Source organism: Synchiropus splendidus, chromosome 3 (genome assembly GCF_027744825.2).
Source record: "Synchiropus splendidus isolate RoL2022-P1 chromosome 3, RoL_Sspl_1.0, whole genome shotgun sequence".
In the NCBI taxonomy this organism is placed as follows: Eukaryota; Metazoa; Chordata; class Actinopteri; order Syngnathiformes; family Callionymidae; genus Synchiropus; species Synchiropus splendidus.
In genome coordinates this window covers 12,841,550-12,862,107 of record NC_071336.1, presented here as the reverse complement: position 1 = coordinate 12,862,107, position 20,558 = coordinate 12,841,550, and the positions used below count along the sequence as shown (strand labels likewise).

At 42.7% G+C, this 20,558-nt stretch overlaps 1 protein-coding gene across 2 annotated transcripts; it reads left to right on the top strand.

Annotated features, from left to right (window-relative positions):
* Window positions 1-569: 569 nt before the first annotated feature.
* Window positions 570-20,159, top strand: LOC128756473 (FH2 domain-containing protein 1-like). 2 transcript variants are annotated; one of them, XM_053861019.1, is made up of 15 exons: window positions 618-707; window positions 3,976-4,074; window positions 9,387-9,789; window positions 9,970-10,137; window positions 10,237-10,298; window positions 13,236-13,338; window positions 13,425-13,510; window positions 14,609-14,709; window positions 15,037-15,107; window positions 15,894-16,001; window positions 16,087-16,157; window positions 16,272-16,389; window positions 16,492-16,656; window positions 17,074-17,169; window positions 17,247-20,159. In XM_053861019.1, exons 3-15 carry the CDS (start codon window positions 9,526-9,528, stop codon window positions 19,320-19,322), a joined length of 3,489 nt encoding a protein of 1,162 aa, XP_053716994.1. In that variant the 5' UTR covers window positions 618-707; window positions 3,976-4,074; window positions 9,387-9,525; the 3' UTR covers window positions 19,323-20,159. The 2 variants fall into 2 exon arrangements, with proteins under 2 accessions (XP_053716992.1, XP_053716994.1); XM_053861017.1 differs by lacking the exon at window positions 3,976-4,074 and having other exon boundaries at window positions 570-707.
* The last annotated feature ends 399 nt before the right edge of the window (window positions 20,160-20,558 follow it).

Genomic DNA, 20,558 nt, shown 5'->3' with positions numbered 1-20,558 from the left:
ACCAAGCAACAAGAACACTGACATGAGTGTGTTTTGTCTGCTGAGGCAAGGTATCAATAACCTAAAACGGAGTCTCGGGTTGAAATACCACGTACGGTTGTTGCTAACCCGAGAATCAAAAGATGAACAAATGAATATATCCTTAAAACATTGAATGCATACTGTAGTGAATATTGAGATCTTAAAAAACTGACCTCAGATTTAAATGCAGCTGTGGGTTTCGGGGTGAACCTGGGCCCTTCCTGTGCTCATGTGGGCTTCCTCTAAGCACTCTAGTTTCCTCCCACGAGCCGAAAAAATACAGAGCATATTTGATGTTTAATAAATAAATACATTTATGATGAACAACTCTATCCTTTGTGAGTTCCTGTGAACTAAAGTTAGACATGCACTTGATAAAACCGAGGCATATCACAAGTCCCACCGAGGCATATTGATGCCTGTGAGTCATCGCTGAACATAAAGGGAGGGGTTTATCTCTCCCGAACACACACACGCACGTACGCGTTTGATATTTACACGCGTGCGTATTCGTCCATCCACCTGATGGATCGCGCATGCGTAGCTCGTCAGGGTTTGCGCTCGCGCAGTCGCCGCGAGGGCAGCAGATGGAGAGCGTATGTTCGTCCCTGCTGCGGTAAATCAACTCTTTACTTCAACGGAGTCTGGTGCAGGTCCGTCCTGGCCGCTGAGACACCTCCACTCCGGTGAGTTTTTTTTTACTACACTATGGTGTCATGTTTTTCATGTATGACGTGCCTGCATGTCCACTTGATATTCTTATTTGCTGGTGCTTGGAAGCTGTTGCTTCTCGTTGACTGGAGGCAAAACACCATCTATAAGAAAGTCAAAATAAACAGCGTCATGCATCTGACAAGTGCTCTTTCATTGTGCACATGATAATACATTCGTCTTAAACACTGCTTCAGTAATGATGTAAAACTCGACGGTCAAACCAGTCGAAAATAAGGAGAATTAAAAAAAAAATCTTCGTTGGTATATTACGTTATAGCTAACACTTCGCTATATTCTTATGCATTTGCCCCACACAGTGTAAAAAAAAAAATGGGTAAAAAGCAAGTGGTTGCTTACCCAGCAGTACTGTGGGCGCAAAAATATAGAATAAAAAAATCAAGTTAAAACATAACTTAAGAATTTCAATAAAATATAGTAATAGTAGCTACAATTTTCTTACTGCCTGGCATTTGAAATAATAAACTGTCTGACATCAGTGTTTGTACTTTGACAAATGCTGGCTGATCCCGACCTGAAACACTGTTATAGTGAGAAACCTGCAGTTCCTTTCAGTCCAAGATTATGAAGCGTAGCCAAATATTGTCTTACTTTATTGAACCAAACTGTAAAACTCGACTTCACTAAAGTAAATTTGTCGTTTGTAAAACCTGCCTTTCAATTCAATTCAAGTCATCTGTAGCATGGGGAGAAATGGTATATTGTATTTTCCTTTTTAGTATAAGAAAGGAAACAAGGATGGCATAATAAACACCAACGGGGAATCCAACGTCAATATTTGGCAAGTTTCAGTTTCAGATGATGAAGCTCCGTGAAACACACTGCTGTCAGCAGTGCACTTAAATAATTCAATTAAAGTAAAACAGAATCACAAAAGAGATGTTTAATGCCCCGCCTTTGGGAAAATGGCCGGCGAGGTGTAAAGTCATTAAAGAAATCATGGTCAATTAACTTTAATACTGTTCTCTCTGCATTGTTGGAAATAACATTCAATTTGATGGGAACATTGTGGATAGAACAATTGGCTGGTTGAGTTTAATTATTTAAATATTGTATCATATCTACTCTGATTCACAGAATGTACATGAAAAAAATTTAAATCATTGACTGGTTAAGTTTTTGCTTTCTGCAATTTGAGATTGGAACGAGAAGGAGAAATAACTAAACTTCGTCTTGTAAGGATGTTTTTGCAAATAAGAATATCCTTGTAATTAGTATTCACAATGCTGTTGTCAATAATAATTCTTTTATAACTAATATATGTCAGAATCCCATGTCATATGAAGCTGGAGACTTTATTGGAATGTTGCATGCACACTAGATTCATTCTTCAACTTAGTTTTCATTCAGGAGTTGTTGCTACACAAGTTTTGTGTCTTTGTATGTGATTGAGTTCGTCCCTTCTTTTTTTCTTTCTGAAATAACTCCGATGTTATTCCACTACATGATATGTGGACTGGGGCTCCTATGTGCTTATTTGTGCTTACAAATGTCCTTGCTATTGTGCACCTACGGAGATTGTTTTGGGCTGAAATGTTTGCAAGTATGTTAACCCAAGAACCCAGGCGACATAATCAGTATCACCAGCACCAAGATAGGCATTTAATATGTTGTATAGTACAAATAAATACATATACATAAAATTAAGTCATTTAAAAAAAATCGTAACCATTGCCTCATGACTGCCAAAGTCAAGCAGAGTAGCCTTGCGGAAAACACATTTATATCTAACACGTTATTTACAGCTAAAAGTTTCCATGGGGCATAAAGATATAAAGAAATGGACCTGATCAACTAATCAAAATATCAATTGTTGAAGAATTTGGAGCGTTTCAAATGAACCTGTTTGGTAATTCATCTGCCTCACCCAGTTAATACCTGTCCTCATTCTTGCCGCGGACTAGACAGTTCAAACTTTCATACATTCCAAAAGGCATTTATTTCTGTTTTACTAAGTGGCAAAAGCATTGTCTTCGCTTCAGGAAGTGGATTCAGAGATTATGAGTCATCGGAATCCTTCATTGAGTGTTCATTGGTTTTCCGCAACACCACCAATGTACTGTAGGTCATGTTTGTGAAACTGTCCACTGTGAAATATCCGCTGCGTAGGAAAAGTTTGGTTCAACCAGGTGGCTTGAAAAAAAGGCAGACGCTTGTCCTGTGTTATTATCTGGTGATGGCCAACTGTTGAATCCAGATACGTATAATGAGAATATTGTTCAGCATGTAAACTCGCTTAAATAATAAAAGCCAAGAGTGAGTCACAAGTCTGCTGCAGCCTTCCCACTGTTTAATTTTGCACTCAACGCTCCACAGTAAAGCTGTCAGGTTGTTAGTCAGGTCCCTTTGAGCCCCAAAGGTGTAAATTCTTGTTAGCGCAGCGTTCACGTTCTATTCTTTGTCTGATGGCATGTAAATAACGTGTGACATTTTCAGTAAGGGTTTTGCTTCTTTAACACACCTCTTCATATCACATAAAAACAGTTTTCATGCAAAGGTTTCAGGTGTTGTAATCCTCCTCTGCATGATGCAGTAAGTCCCTCACCATGCTGATGCTATGCTTTGAAGTTATTGCTTCAAGAAGCTTTCCCCATCTAAAATTTTGGCGAATGACAAGTTGCAAGAGTGAAGCCCCACTGTTACGTCACAGTGGGCTTTGCTCTGCCTCCAGCACACCTCTGAACCCGCCCACCTCCTTATTGTTAGAACGACACGTGGCAGAGACGTGCTTGCATTCCATTATATCATAGATGTAATCCATGTCCTGTGAGTCCAAACAACTGCTTGACAGCAGCTGTCAGCAGAGCCAGCCTAAAGGTTTCCAACTGATCGATCACAGCAGAGTCGGCGTGGTTGGGGAGAAGATTTCAGCTCCTGGAAAACAAAGCGTTTTTAAAGGGTGGGCCTTATGCACATTTTGTAATGTCAATATTTCAAATCATACAGAGTTTTGAGCGAACAGACACAATGATGTTTTCAATACAGGTCCAACATAATTTTAGAAGTTACTCAAACTACCAGATAAGTTCCTCTTTAATGGAGCCGACCTCTTTCACTAGTTTGTTCGGCACATCATTTCCAGAACTCTGCTGTGTAAGTTATAGGACGTCAACCTCCATAAGATGTACTGTTCGCACTGTATCTTGTAGACATCTTTGTGAGGTGTCTAGAAACTCAAAGTCTGCATGATATTTGCTAGCTCTCCTCCGCTGTTTTTCTCAGGTCTGCACCCTAAACATCTGAATATAAGAAGTGAGAGAATAGAACGATGCTAGCAAGGACTCAGTCAGTTGCGTCATCACCAGGCGTTGTCCGCATCAGGTACCATGATGTTTGATACCATGTGTTTGTGTGTGTTCTGAGGTCTGTACACTTGTTTGAAAAAGGTGTGTGTGTGCAGGGTTCACGTCCTCGCTTGTCCTTCATTTGTGTGTGTGCGAGACAGTGCGAGAAAGAGAGAGAGAGGAGAGGTGAAATGAATTTGTACTGTAAATATTTGCAAGTTCATTAATTCTCCAACAACTTCATAACAATGTCTTGAAATCTAGTAACAATTTAGTTTCACATTATGTACCAATAAGTAAATATTGTGTTTATTTTAGTTTCCATCAGTTTCATTGTGAACACTGTGATGGCTGAGACGAATATGACCTGGTAATATTCTGCGGTTTCACCTGTTGTAATTAAAGAATAGCTCGCCACATGCTTACGTCATACAGCTGTGTGCGAACACAGTGACCTCATTACAAGGGAGCCAGGAATAAAGAATCATTTTCCCAACAATTTCTTAACATGACGACTGCTACTATTTCAGATAAAAGTCAGAGAAGCTTGCAAGAGTAGTAAACAACAAGGTGAACGCACATTGCATTTCAGGTTGAACATGAAGATCATCTGCTCCACCTTAATGGAGCAGCTGACCAAATTTAAATTATATGTAGCTTTTTCTTTAACGCTCAAACAATTCACTAGACAGACATGTTATTATAAACAGCATATATGTGAATAATAAAAACTGTTGTTGCCACTTTACAATTTCATTGAATGGTTAATTTTGTGTGTACAATTCTCACTTTTGTGATTGACAAAACGTACAGATATTGTCCGTACTGTAGATTTAAGCATGCATCTCTGGAATCAGAGACAGACTCAGAGAGCCCCTAGTGGTGCTCAATCACCAGCCCCTTTTTCTTCGTTCTTAAAATCTTCAGACAAAAAAAGGATTTGATTTTTCACTCTTTTTTTCCCTTAATGTGTCCAGAATAGGAGCAGCACAGTGGTGCAATGGTTAGCACTGCTGCCTCTCAGCAAGAAGGTTCTGGTTTTGAATCCAGGTCTGGACCTTTCTGGGGAGAGTTTTCTCTGGGTACTCCGGTTTCCTCCAGTATCCCAAAGATACAGTATGCTCACGAAGTTAACTGGACCCTCTAAAATTGCCCGTAGGTGTTTGTGTGAATGTTGTGTGTGCCCTGGCTGTGATGGACTCGCAACTTGTCCAGGGTGTATTCCAGCACTCCCCGCAACCCTGAACAGGACTAAGTTCTGGTTAACTGAAGGTAACCGAAGATGTGTCCAGAATAACTAAGGGATTGTATATTTTCTTGTAACAATTATATCGATAATAGTTCTGCCTTTCAGATTAAAAGTCACACTACTTCACAAGATGTCTGTGTGGGAAGTTTCAGCTCATTTAGCTAATATCACTGAGATATTGCAATAGAGAAGCAACCCGATGAAAACCTGTTCTGCAAGCTTCTGCTTACTGTATTTTCCCCAAACCAATTGTTCCCTAATGTTCCACCACAGTGCCGACAGATTGTTCAGAAATTAAAACAGCAGCTGGAGAGCAGAGGGATCGTTCGATGAATCATTAGAGGAGGAGATAGGAGGAAATGAAGGGATGCTTCATGCACTGTCGCTGTTGGTTACTCATTCACGCTTTGTCTGCCTCTTTTCATCACAAGTCTTTCACAAGTCCTCACTTTATTTCCAGCTCAGTTTTTCTCTCCCTCTCGCTTGGTATTGAGGTCACTGTTGTGGGAATGTGGAGGGAATAGCTGGATCTATGGAGGGATAATAAATGGGTCGTCTGAGGAGGTTTTTGTCAGCAGCTTATTTTCTGGATGGCTCAGCTTCCTCATCGCAGCTCCAGTGTTGGGCTTCTGGTTAAAAGTTCTCGCCAAGTAAACATTTGCAGATTATCTAGCTGGAGGGATTTGGAGAGGTTAGAATTAGGGAAATATGTGTGTTATAAAAGGTTTACTTACTGACAAATATAACATGCTGAAGTGGCAACATTTACTTAATTTATTTTTAACCCTTTGGTCTCGGTTTGTTTTGTTGTGTTTTCCCCAATATTGGGTTCAAGAAGCAGTTTCCTACAAGCAAGCATGAATTCTTCCTGAGGTAGCTCTATTGGTGGAGCCCTTGTGCGTAATGGTCACAATGGTTTCTTCCATTTGTCTCCCTTCTTCTAAGCTATGCTAATTAAATGCTAAATAGCAGTTGTTGGCAATACTTTATTGTGTGATATTGTTATTTTCAAAGCTGCTCTATCAATATTTAATACGTAGACACTTGGATATACTGCGGCATTTGTGACGTGTTTTATACTATTTCTTTTTGTATGCTGATTTTTTTTTTGTCGATTAAGGGAGCGATTCAGTCCTCTGTTGGAGTGTGAAGTCTAACTGGACTGACGTCATAACAATAAACTTGTTGTCATGGAAATTATATTGCATGGCATCATCTGATTTCCAGCGTCAAATGATGATGATGATGATGAGGAAATGACAATATATTGCTGAACTTACAGTATGACAATACACCACAATGTATTGTGTCGCCACTCCTGTATCAAGACAAGTATTGTATTGCAAGATACCTGTACATAGCCTAATGATTTTTATATTGGTTAAAAAAAACATAATCTTTCTGGCCATAATTGTAATGCCTTAGTCAGGTGTCTTCACCCCAGATAGACTTCACACCTGCCACTCGAGTTAACCACCTAGCTTCTGAGCTGGTCACCTGTGATTATGTTCTTATATTTTGTCTGAACATTTTATTAACATACAATGTAATCTCCCCAGCCTATCACCATAAACCTAACCATCCAAAACAAATGGCTAACCTTAACCAGAACTCTGAACCAGACTTACACCCAATGATAATGACCCAGTTATTTTGACATTTTAATCCTCGAATTGAGACTTAACCTCATAGGGACCGGCAAAATGTCCTTAGAAATCCATAAAGTCTCCACAATGCTTTCCCCAGCCTCTCATCCTAAACCTAACCACCTATAAAATGGCTAACCTTAACCAGGACTCTGAACCTAACTTACATTTAATGATAATGGAAGCCCTCATCCTCAAATTAAGGGTTAACCTTGTTGGGTCCAGCAAAAGGGCCCCACAAATGCTGTAGGGCCCCACAAGGGGGTATTGTCCCCCAAATTGGACCTCACTAACATAGATATGCTTAAACACACACACATTATTACACACACACTGACACGCTAAAGCACGCGCAATTACACACTTTTCCTGACCCCAATTTCTGTCACCCAAGTAAACAAACCGTCATTGTTTGTTACACAGTGATCAGTAACCCTCTGATCAGTTGCCATGGTGCGTATGGCAATGCATCGAGTCTGACCCTCACCCCAAATGGTATGTTTCCAACAAAATGCTGGCTGGTACTGTGCAAAAGAAAGAAAGAAACCTGAAACATAACACAAGCATTCTCAAGTACTGCCAGCATTTGACCGAATCGCCCAGAGATTTATATAAGACACTCATCATTTATTCAATAGAACATTAGGCATACTGCTACCCTGCTGAAAAAAAACTTCATGCTGAGAAATCTGTCGTCCTTGGTCCAAATAATTGATAATATCCAAGATGTGGTCTGCCACATGATTTGGACTGCATTCAAAAATAATCAGGTACTGCTCACTCGTGTTGACACCTGAAAAAGATTACGTTTTCAAATGTCAGCAAAATATTCCGTTTACATTAGCTTGTGATTATCATTAAATGTTTTGCACTTATTGAACAAGTTCAACTGGAATTCACAACTTCACAACAAGATTCCAACAATGTAGCAGGTAAAGATTTGTTTTTACATATAGCATAGAAAAAAAAGAGTTAAATACCAAGTGTGAAACAGGAAAAACTGCAGCTTCACAAGTGCAATGAACCTGGGAACACCATTGGGAAGACGAAGAATGTCAAAGACAGTTCCCAATTCATAACAGTCCAACGGTAAATAAGAGACCTAACTGTCTGGCACCAAAAATGACTACCAAAATGAGGGGACGTGCGGTGGTCAGAACCTACTCATGGAATATGACATCAAAGGGAAACGGTATAAGGCAAAATGTGGAGGAACACACACAAAAAGGATCTGGCACACTGTGATGGAACCAGGTTGGTTTCAGATGGTAACCCATGGGTTATCAGCAGTGTTGTGAGAGAGATGAAAAAGTGTGTTTTTATCTGTGAGGTGGAGGAGGAACATGTGTTTACTGATCCTAAAGGATCCTAAACACTGCAGCTCTCTTGGATGGTAAAGACCCAAGACCTTGGGGCAACCGCTCATTCAGCGTCGGGTGTTTGTGAGGTGCAACATGGTTTCACCGTGACATTAACTTACGTGTCAAAATGTACCAGTACTTATACCTGTACCACTCATCTTAGATGGTTCCAGTGATTGACATTAGTGATCAGTTGAAACCAGTGAAGCACATGCACAGTTCATACCCCATTGAGTGAGGTAGCCATTAAAAAAGTTTAACATTTTATTTTGATACAAAGCTTCTGAGAGATTTGAAACAAGCAGCGAGGAGTCCAAGGCTATAAACGTGTGGTTGCCAGTAGTACATGCTGCATGTTAATTGTCTTTGAGGCTCCACTGAATTTAACTGTGTAAACACATGCTAACTAAATGAACTCTCCATCTTGTTAGACCATGTGTGACATTTACTTTGCAAAAAGTTCTAGTTGTACAGTCGAGGAGGTTTGTACTAAAGATAAGTCTGGACAATACTTTACGGCAGTACTGTCAACTAAAAGTGGATGTTGAAGCAGTCATCCTTTCACATAGGCATAAAAGCAAAGGCTATAAGAGCGAAAGTGAACTTCAGCATTGACAATCATCATTTGAAATCCTGCACTATTCCTTGGCTGTTGTTGGGCACTGATGCCTGAATGTTGCAATATAAGCCACCTGTGATAAAAGCCAAGCGACGACAGATTGTAGATAAACATTTACCCTGCTCTTCTCTGAGAAAACAGAAACGCCCCAATGCAAATTTCAATATCAAATTAAGGCTTTGGTTGGGAAGAGCTGCTGTTTGATGTGCATGATTAGCCAAAACAGGCGCGACTGGTTTCGATTGATGGACGTCACAGATGAGTTTGTTGTAAATGTTTAACAGGCAGTGAGAAAGTCATGTTCTGTGTTGTCCCCAGTCTGTATAGTTTCTCACTGTCCTTTGCCTTATTCTGGAATCAGGAGTTAATGGCCTGTGTAATTGCCCTGAAGGAAACACTACTTTTACCACTATTGATATCAAATATTATAGACATGTCAGCTGGACTAGTATGTTGTTTTTTTTCCCTCTCCAGATGTTCTTCAGGCTTCGTGACTATGACTGCGACAAAGCGCAGTCCATCAAAAGCCTCTCATGATGGAGGTCGCCTCCCTTGGTGATTGTCATCAAACTCCTAGATCCACCTCCCTGCTCCTGTCAAACCGGCCGCTGGGATGCACGTGATGGGCAGCGCCTCCCCCGCCAATGATCATCTCTTTTTTGACGACGGTGAAGTCGCGCCGAGCTGTAAACAGTCAACTGGCAATATGGAGGAGGACCAGAGAGAGCCGCCCCCTCCTCCTCCCCCTCCGCCACCCCCATTGCATCCCCCACCACCACTCCCACCCCTGCTTCCTGCGTTGGGAGACCTTGCTGAAGGTTTGAGGAAGAAGAAGAGAGTCAGGAGCTTCTACTGGAAAACCATTCCAGAGGAGCAGGTGAGCTGCACAGACAAACTGCTGTGGCACTTTGTTGTTGTCGATATTGACAATGTAGTCTACCAAGCATATTTCTGGTCACCTAGACAAATTATTATTGAACTGATATGTATTGTTCACATTCACAGTTCTACCAAGACACTGCTGTCACTGCATTTATCACTGAATGTCTTCCTGCAGGTGAAGGGTCGGGCCAACCTGTGGACGCTGGATCGTGTTCAGGAGAAGTATCAGATTGATGTCCAGACGATTGAGGAGCTGTTTGGTCAAAATGAATCCTCTCAACCCACTGTGCCGCTCAGCAGAGGAGGGAAGGCCAGGGGCTCGTTCAGGGAGACCAAAGACGAGGTGTGTTAGTGTGGTGTATTTTCGTGCTTGTGGAAAGTGTATTGGAGTCAGATATTTTAGGGTGTGTGAATCATTGTGGTGTGTATTTCTGTCTACCAGGTCTGCATACTGGATGCCAAGAGAGGGATGAACATTGGTATTTTCCTCAAACAGTTCAAAAGGTAAACATTGCCGTATCTGCCAATGATCTTTGTTTCCAACATCAAAAATAAGAATTAGTTTAATGATATTCAACATCATTCTTATGCTGGGCTGACAGGGCGTCATGAAAGTAGGTCCTCATTTTCAGCGACCACTTGATGGTACTCTCTCCTCTAAAGTCCTGAAGCTTGAAATCTCTCTCATTTTACAACCAAGAACTCCACCTTCTGATCTCTGTAAATAAGGACACTGTTTTATGAAGCCTCATCTGCCCATCACCAGGGTTTTAGCTCGGATTTTAAAACAGAGCGTCCAAAACCCCGCCCCCAACCGAACCTCCTCCCGACACATCACGTCAGCAACTTGCTTAGTAAAAAAATTTGTCCCAAAATAACATGATAAACAACAAATAAACAAGCACCTGAGTCAAATAACAAACGTTAACAGACATGAACTCAGTAACTGTTGCCAAGTAACACTTTGCAATACAGTGGTCCCCTGGGCAATTGTTTTACTTGGCTGACCCATTAATTAATACTGCGGCTTCTACAGCGATGCAGCTAATATATGGATTTATACGATCGATCAGCCACCGATTATGAAAGGCTGATTTCGGCGTGATCTGTGAATGGCGATCACTGCCTGTCATTGCAGATCACAAAAACCGATCACATGTGACAGCTGGCACTCTGATGAAGCACCGCCCGCTTGTTTGTGATGCTTCTGCTGCTCCCTCCCTGCTGACTCGCCGCTCGCTTACTTACGCTACTGCAGAGGTTTTTTTCAGTCTGTCATGTAAAGTTTGCATCCAGCTGCGCATGAACGTCAAAACGCATCAACCCCATGGATTCAATACGATATTTAACACCAACACCATCAACAGCGCTTGACGGAGAACAGAGTTTTCTGGTGATCATGAAAGTGTAAACTGTAGGAACCAGCGGTCACTCGGTTTGAGCCTGACATTCGGAACACAAGCCATATTGCCCAAGAAATAATCATTAATTTCACAGAGCCAGATGACCAGCCTTTCTCAGGTGTCGTTTTAAGACAGAATTGACCAAATACTGGTGTTTAGTGTGTGTCAGATGCAGCGTTCTTTGGCCACCTGAATCTGAACCTTTGCAAACTTCCAGAGTGGGAACTTTCATAAAAGAGGTTGAAGCCAGCTGCTTCCGCTGAGTGCTCTCCCTGTCTCTCGGAGCATCCCTAGTTTTTACAGTCTAAAGAGCGCCATGCTGGCAACAGTATTGGGCCTCGTCACATCAGTCAGATGACATCACAGGCATTTAATTTACCATTAAAAGCGCTCAAATTGCTGTGTTTTCGCCTGCGAGTCCACAGCTCTGCCAACAGAGACGATCTGCTGGCTGCACTTTAAATGTAAATAAGATGTGAGGAGTTCATGATTCAAGTTGAGAACATTGCCGAGATTGTTTCATGAGTCAGTCTTGATGCTGGACCCCATTTTCAAAACTAGAACTAGAGGATCGCTAGAAGTGATTGTCAAGCATTTTCTGCGGCGCAGACAGCAACAGTGCACCCGCAGCTTATAGACCGGTGTAGCTTATGTACGAAGAAGATCTATTTTCCTTCTTAAATTTCATGGGTGCGGCTAATATTCTGGTGCGCTCTATAGTCTGGAAAATACGGAAATAGGCCTGTGCTGGAGTCAGAATCCAGCAGTCTCATGAACTGCATGTGAAGGTTCTCATCCGGTTTAATATCTGACTTATTGATTTACTCTGTTTGCCTTTTCCAGGTGAATTGTCATGCTACAAAAACAAAAGTTTAGTTGAAGTCAACACACCCATTAAACCTCTAACAACATCTTTATTTGTTTATAGGCTGGGAAACGATCCTTGCAGTGTTGACTCAGATCATTGCTTATACAGCACCCAGGGTAGTACAGTATACTAGACAGTAGACTTCTGCTATGCTAAATTATTACTTTTTATGATATCAGGAAACCTATCAGTTGCCAGTTTTTATACCTCCCAAACAAATGAGAGGCGACATCAACGTGTCATTAAAATGTGTTCCAGGTTTTGTGTTTGTGTTTGTTTTGTTTGCTCAGTATTAGTGCCATGTTTGAACCATTCCGAGGACATTACTATGGTGATTGCACCTGAACCGTACTTCCTGCCAGCAGCTAAGATTGGCTACAGCATGACCGGAATATGCTGCAGAAAATGGCCATTCAATTATTTTGAATTATTTAAAAAGATGCATACTATTGTTGAAGTTACACTTTAGATACATTTATTCCAACAAAGATAACCCCAACACTCACACAATACTGTCACTTATTAAAATACAGATAATGGTTACATGGTCAATACAAGGTCATTGGCAACAGGTTGTCAGTATATGTTGCTAAAATTGAGTCAGAAGAGGGAAACGATGGCGTGCGACTGGGGACGACACCTGCATCCATCTGTGTTGTGACTAAACAGTGCAGTGTGCAAGGATGCATGTAGAAGGACAGACTGGTGGCATCGATCAGCTTTTAAAAAACACACACCAAAGAACAAAACTCAAAATTCACAATCACAGCTAACCACATTTGACCAGGAGAGAGTGTTTGCGCATCTGTATGTTCAGGTGGGAGTCGTTACCAAACACCCTCAGAGACACAACCATTTAGAAATTCTGACCACTGCAGGACGGTCTGTGCTGAAGTGTCACATTTCTCCCACATTGTCTGGAGTTCTTGACGACTATTGTGTTACATAATTATTGTCCAGTCACAATGTTTTGTGTTGCCCTGTTGCCCTGTTGCCCTGTTGCTGGGTTTGTTGTACAATGCTGCCAAGTTTGGTGTGGTGCAGCTCACACATTTGTGAGGCTGCATTATCTTTTATTCTGATTATTGATGTCTCCTTATTCAGGACTTCAATGATTGTGGACAGTCATTAGAAGTTTCAGTGGTCACAGAAAATCTATATTTTTTCCAGAGCCAGTCAGGTGATAGTGGATGACATTCATCATGGCAACAGTGAGGCCTTTGGAGTGGAACCTCTTAAAGAACTGCTGAAGCTGCTGCCAGAAACAGAGGAGGTGACACAATCCCACAGACACGTTAAATTTGTGTTTCATTCATGTCACAGTGATGTTATGTGACTGTTTCTGCTCATCTATTACAGGTCAGCAAGTTAGGGGCCTACAGAGGCGACGTCTCCAAGCTCTCTTTAGCTGATACTTTTGTGTACCTGCTGATTCAAATCCCCAGGTGAGACTCACTAACCTTTACTCACACAACTGGATGATGTTCAGGTCCATTTTCAGTCATGAGACTTAAAAGAAGGCTGCTGTTTTGGGTGTTATGTAGGGATGCTCTGATCAGGATTTTTGCTGCGATCACAGATACCGATTAGCCAGAGTGCCGATCACCGATACCAATCACCGATACCCATCACATGGATTGACAATGAATTTGTTATCCAAATGATGAGAACTTCTGTGTATTTAATTTTAATTCAGACATGTTTTTATATACCTCTTCAAGGTGACAAAAATAGAAAAACCTTGCAGAATGCAGCAATTATTCTGTCAAAAGGACACAACTGAAAAACATGTAATTCCACGTGAGACGTTGCGGGTGAATCTCTAGAGACTGTGCTATGTCCGTGAAATATTTACATACTGTCGTGGTACTCGGATGGTACCGGATGTTTACAAACGTTTCAGATTCAGGTGGCTCACGAACGCTGCACCTGATGCCAGAACAGCGACGGATCTGGTCATTTCCGTGTCTGACTCTGCGTAAACAACACCTGAGAAAAGCTGGTCATCCAGCTTGGTGAAATTAATAATTATTTCTTAGCATTCCGAATGTCACGCTTTGACCTGCGGGTGTTGCTCACCGTTAGGCTACTGAGGAACCAGCGGTCTCACTTTCATGAGCCAGAAAACTCTACGTGCTTCGGGCTGGAGCTTTAAATGCCGTGCTTATTTCGGAGGTGCATCCCTGCACAGCATTTTCCTGTGCATGTGCTACAGGAACTTTACATGACAGATTGAAAGAACCTGCACAGCAGACATGCCGCTGCAGCGTGTAGGGAGGAGCGGACGCATCACAACCAGTGGGCCTTCATCAGAGCACTGGCTGTCACACGTGATCAGTTGTTGTGATCAGCAATGACAGGTAGTGATCGGCATTAACAGATCACACTGAAATCGGCCGATCACGATCGGTGGCCGATCAATCGGAGCATCCCTACTGTTCTGAATAAGTGTGGTGATTTCTAAATCAACTGTTTAGAAGTATCCTCCAAAGCAGAACAGATGACGGTGCTCTATTAATTCCTTTCTGAACCACGTCCTCTAGTTACTCAGTACGAATCGAGGCCATGTTACTGAAAGAAGAGTTTCCTGCAGCAAGCGAAGCCATGAAGCGCGACATAGGCATCCTTCGTTCTGCTACTAAAGGTAATGATGTTTCAGTTTTCCACATCTGATGTGTCTCTTATCTCGCTTTCTACTGCTGCTCGGTGATTACTTTCAACTGGATGCTGTGTTTTGTGTGTTGAAACTGGAAGCTATTAACATTGGTTTGGTTACTTTAGAAAAATGGTCCTCTGGTCCTCTGGTCCTCTGAGGCTTCACTCAGAAATATTTGAAATGTAAAAAAGAATAAACGAGACATTGTGGAAAGATAAAACTAACAATATATTTCTGTGCGTGGCAAATGATGGAGGATGTGTTTGTTGCTCTCCATGTTACACACACCCTCACGGTACATGTTCTCTCCTCCAGAGGTGATGAGCTGCGAAGAGCTTCACGCTGTTCTCCATCTGGTGCTGCAGGCCGGAAACATCCTTAACGCTGTGAGTGAAACTAAATAAGCAACGGAGGACAAAACAAACTCTCTTTGATCCCACTGTGGAACATGATGCCACTGTCGTGCTCTAACACCAAGGAGACACGTGTTTAAAGATGTTGGAAATAGCTAATAATAATTCAATAAAAATTGAAACAAACATAGTTATATTCCAGTAATGCCCTCATTTAAACATTTCACTATGCCAGAGTATAACCTCTCCTGCATATTGTCTGGACAAGGTTGACAAGGTTGTTATCAATTTCACCTGTTGGTTGTTTGACACTTTCAACAACTACTTGCCTGCTTGACCTTCGAATCTTTTTTCATCACATAAATCCAGTGCTAGCTAACTCTTCGAATGCCTGTTACTACTATGTACAACAATAAATACCCTGAGGTACCTCTAACCTCACAATGAAATTTGATAACTGTTTTCTTTTGCGCTTCACAATCATGAGTCAGTTTTTGTGCATTGTTGCTTTTAAGACAGTGGTACAGTTAAAGATAGCGTAACTGTTTGAGGTCAACAGAGAATTACGTTGTCCAGGGAATGACTGGAGAAGTTGGTGGGGGAAGGGGAGAGTACACCTCCTCGGTACTAAACCTCTGTCCCACCTAGCGACATGAATGGATGCAGTGCAGATGTACTTTTTGCAAAACAAAGCATGATGTACGCAAGATGGTCGAATTCGTCTTACAGTTACTCTAATGCATTTCCCCAAACATTTCAACTGGAATAGCATCACAGTCGGGGTCCTTCACGCTGTGCTGCTGTGCTGCTGTGTTGCAGGGTGGCTATGCAGGCAACGCAGTGGGTTTCAAACTATCATCGCTCTTGTCTCTGGCTGACACCAAGGCCAACAAGCCAGGCATGAACCTGCTCCACTTCGTTGCTCTGGTTAGTCATATGTTTGTGTATTATTAATGCAGGAGTATGCTACTACTTTGACTCATAATAATGCAGTTGTGACTGTTTTCATCAGGAAGCACAAAAGAAAGATAAACAGCTGCTGGAATTCCCTCTGAAGTTAAATCATGTGGAGTCTGCCTCCAGGTCTGAGTTCTTTAGGCTCACCTGCCATGTTTTTCATGACAGCAGCGCTCTCTGGCTGTAAATACTTGAACTGCAGTTGTACCGCTGAATGTTTCTCTCTGCATGCCTCTTCAGAATCTCTGTGGAGACCCTGGACAATGAGCTGCAGAGTTGGACGTCCCGCACTAGCTCAGTGGAGGAGAACGTTCGGGGCGACACAGAGCTTCTGCAGCAGCTGGACGCTTTCTTTCAGGTAACACGCTTCATTCTCTGTCATGAAACTACAAATAAAACTCATCTGCCACGTCCCTAAATGATACAACTGTTCTGCTGTGTGCTCGGCTTATTCCTTCAGAGTTCCACGTTGTCCTTGTGCTCTCTGCGTGATGCACGTGAGCAGCTGTACAAGGAGGGCAACGAGCTGATGGACTTTTTCTGCGAGGACAGAGAGACGTTCAGACTGGACGACTGCTTTGGCATTTTCCACAGATTCTGTTGCCGGTTCACAGACGCTGTTAAGGTACCACAAGATCCATCATTTACTTAAGTCAGGCTGATTCCCACCTTGGTGCTTTTCTCTATTTGAAATATGTTTTTACTGTTGCTCTTTTTTTTGCATGAACGTGTCATCGACAAAGTTGGTTCTGCTTAATTACAATGCTGAAGTGTAAGTCTAGTGAGAAGAGAGTCAAATTCATAGCAGAAGAAATACTGATTATACTTTCATGATGTACTTTCTATTTATCAACAGGAGGCTAATGCTTCCTTAACGCTCTGCTCCTGATGCTTTAATTTGGTTGCTGTTAACCTGGTGGACTATCTTTGCTATCTTTTTTTCTTTGTTGTATCATACAGTATTCGGTAGAAAACATTTCCTTTTTTAGAAGAAAGAAATATATTCATGTTTTAATGTTTCTGTTGTCCTCTTGCTCTACAGGAGAACCAGCTCAGGGAGGCTAAGGAGTCAGCACGTCGTCGCCGCCTGCAGGAGCTGGAGGAGCAGAAGAGGCATTCATGGTCTGGCGCTGAAGAGGTATGACAACCAAAATAGAAATTAAAGTTTAAAGCAGTTTTTTTTACTGTTTTTTAACAGCAGTTTCCTTGCTCTAGGTTAACAGAACATTTGGGACGCGGTGCAACAGTGATACAGACATGACAGCTGGTAAGACCGGTCTGCTGATGGAACTCTTATCGACCCAGTCCCAGTCACCCTCAAACAGATCCCATGGTCCGTTTGGGCGCTGTGGGAGCTCACGGCGGTCTCGAAACCCACCGTCCAATTCGCCAGCTGTGAAGGCCGAACATGACCTCTCCACACTCCTAGACATGGCGGAGCAAGAGCAGCAGGTCACCTTACGCAGGGGCCGCCGGGAGGAAAGGACCACTTCTTCACATGTAGCGCAAAGTCCAAAGTTAACAACAGACACTTCCCCAAAAATCCAGCAGCCCCTCTTACGAGAGACAGACGCTCAAACCGCCTCCTCACCTGCTAGCGCTCCAACATCAGCAGTTGATGGTGAAAACAACGCTGTCGAGGTGAACTCAAGTGAAGACAAACCTACCTCTGATACGAACCAGCGGCCAGACCACAATAACAATGGTAGCGATGGACTCAGTGCTGGTTCTGGTGGACAGGTATCAACCAGGAACCTTGATGAATGTTTGACTTCAAAACTTGAACCGGACATGGTCTGGTATCGGGCGCACAATGCTCTGAGCAGCAACATCTCCATGGTGTTGGAGAGACATAAACTTGTTCCAAAATTGCAAGCTTTTGATATTATTTTCAGGACACATGGACCCAGTCATCATGGCGAAAGCCCTCCGGATGATAACAAGGTCAGAGATCTAGAAGTGGCGAGCGATACCCAAGTCCAGAAGGAACCTGATGAAGCTCTGCAACAGTGTGGGGAGAGTGCGCGGGAGAAGGATGAGGAGCCACATGAGGACAGTGTTGTTGTGTGGTGTGTGACTGGTGTGTGTGAGGCAGCTGAGGACACAGATGTCAGTCAGACTGAGAATGACAATCATGACCAGCAAGATACCTTTGCCACAGCCAATCACACGCCTGCTGAGTGTCATCTGACCAATGAGCCAGTGCCTTTGCCGATCAGCAGCCAACCAGTGCCTGCTTCTCACTCTGAGGACTCCCCACTTTTGCTTTCGTCCACCAGGTGGACAGTGCCACTGGAGGATTCGTCTTCAGAGACAGTATGTCCGGAAGGGACAGCAAAGTCGGAGGACTTGGGCTTAGCAGAGCAGGCTGAACTCATAGATACTGCTGCTGCTGAAGTGTCTGAGGAACCAGCTCCCTCCACTGAAGAAACTGTGGACGCTTCCACCAGTGTTTCCAAAAAAACACTAGATACCTCAAAAACCCAAACTGTTCTGGAGAGATCTTTGCACAGGAGTAGTAAGCACAAACCTGTCCGGACGCTGACCAACTCTGAGAACCAGGGCATGAGGCGGGTCGTACCAATCACCAGAGCATCCCTGGACAAACAAAAGCCCCCGCTCCAGCGTCAGCTCCTGACGTCTGCAAGCCTCAGACGAGTGGAGAGACCCTCCTCTGCACCATCCTCCCGGCGCTCCAGTATTCATAAACCTGCCGATCCTAAAGACCCGGACAAGAAAGCTGCAGTGGCTGTCAGAAACCAGAACTTCCAACGGAAGCCATCTGTCCGGAAGCCTGTGGAAAAGCCCAAACCTGAGGAGAAGATGTGCCGCTCCACACTGCGAGCACTGGCTCAGGCTCAGGCTCGAGAGGCAGCTGGGGGAGGAGGAGGAAGCGCCAGTGCTCCGGTCACACCAGTCCACAAACATACAGCGCCTTCTTCATGTCCCAGCTTTGCACGGAACACTGCCTCTTCTTCCTTCAGACAGACTTCTTGGACTACCATTCCCCAACAAACTCATTCCCCCAAGTCCTCCAAATCATCCTCCTCCTCGTCCTCTTCCAGCGTCCCTTGTACCGCCCCATCTCTGACCCGGACATTCTCCACGAGACTTGCCTCAAATACTAGGGCGTCTTCCCCTTCTTCCCCTCAGAAGAACGTGGAGAGCATCAGAGCACCTCCCCGCTCTCCACTGACTTCTGCTAGAGGCCATAAACGGAGCGACAGCGGCAGTTTGTCGGACAAGTCAGGTCACTCTCGGGAGTTGAACTCCAGACCCAGCTGGAGATAACAAGAGGCTCTCGCGTGACCTTCAGCTCCCTCTAGTTTCTTACCATGACTGAGAAGTACATTACAATGCAATGTTATGAATTTCTGTGGAAATGCTGGATCATGAGAATTGTCACTCAAGTGTATAAAAGTGAAATGACTGCTGAATACAGGAGGTTCCTGTTTTCTGTGACTGTGTCATTCTCATTGTCAGTCGGGAATGTCAGTGCCATGCTGAATTTTGAAGCTCGCTGAATCAACTTTTTTTTAAGCAGTAAGCAACAACAATTGTAAATTATGGTTCATTTTCAAAAGTTGCAAAATATTTACACATTTAAAATATCTGTTCAAAGGAGGAATGAAGTAAAAAAAATCTCTATTTAACGGTAATAAATATTAAAATATTTCTTCTGTGTTTTGTGAGAGAAAAATGAATTGTATTTATTTTGAGAATAATGCTATTCGGCATGTGTTCTTTTGGGCGGGGGGTTGTTTTCTGCGTTATTCCTTCAACTCAAGCAATAAATCATTCTAAATAATGACCTTCTCAAAGTCTGATACGATCAGCATGTTGCTCAAGCTCCTTTGTTTTTTAAATCATCTTTGCAAAAAGACTTGTTTCAAGGTTCGTCTTTATTCGGATTCATTGTTCAACCTGTTCATTTCAACAAGTAATGTCGCTAATCGGGGCACGAACGTTGTTAACTGAGGGAACAGTCAACCATTAATTGACAATTTTAAATCAAATACAATCGTGCAGTTGTGATGGGATCTGATTCTATGTATGAAGTAGAAAATGAATCATTTTGGATGTATGTGTAACATGTATTCTATTAAATATAACAATGTTGTTGCAACATTTAGGATTCAATTGTGTCATTAGTTTCCTCCTTTGAAATGGCAGCGACGTGTGAGATGTATGTAGAGTGTAAAATAATATCTTTGACATTGCTATCACAAGATTGGTAAAACACTTTTGTTTGTTAGATGCTGTTTAGGGAAAATCATTACATGAAGTCTTGTGTTGACTGTGCTTGAGTCTTCTCTCAAAAACCTCCTTGGGCTTTTCCAGAGGACTACACAGACGTTCTTACGTCACCCGAGGGACATGCTCTGTCTGGCGTGCCTCAGGTCTCCTGTCTGTCACACATACTCAGAAAGGAATATCTCACTCCGCATAAGCCACCCGTCGAGTTTCTCATAATTCAGTGGTGGCTCGAGGTGAGCATTTGAGCTCGGCATTATATGTAAGGAGTAA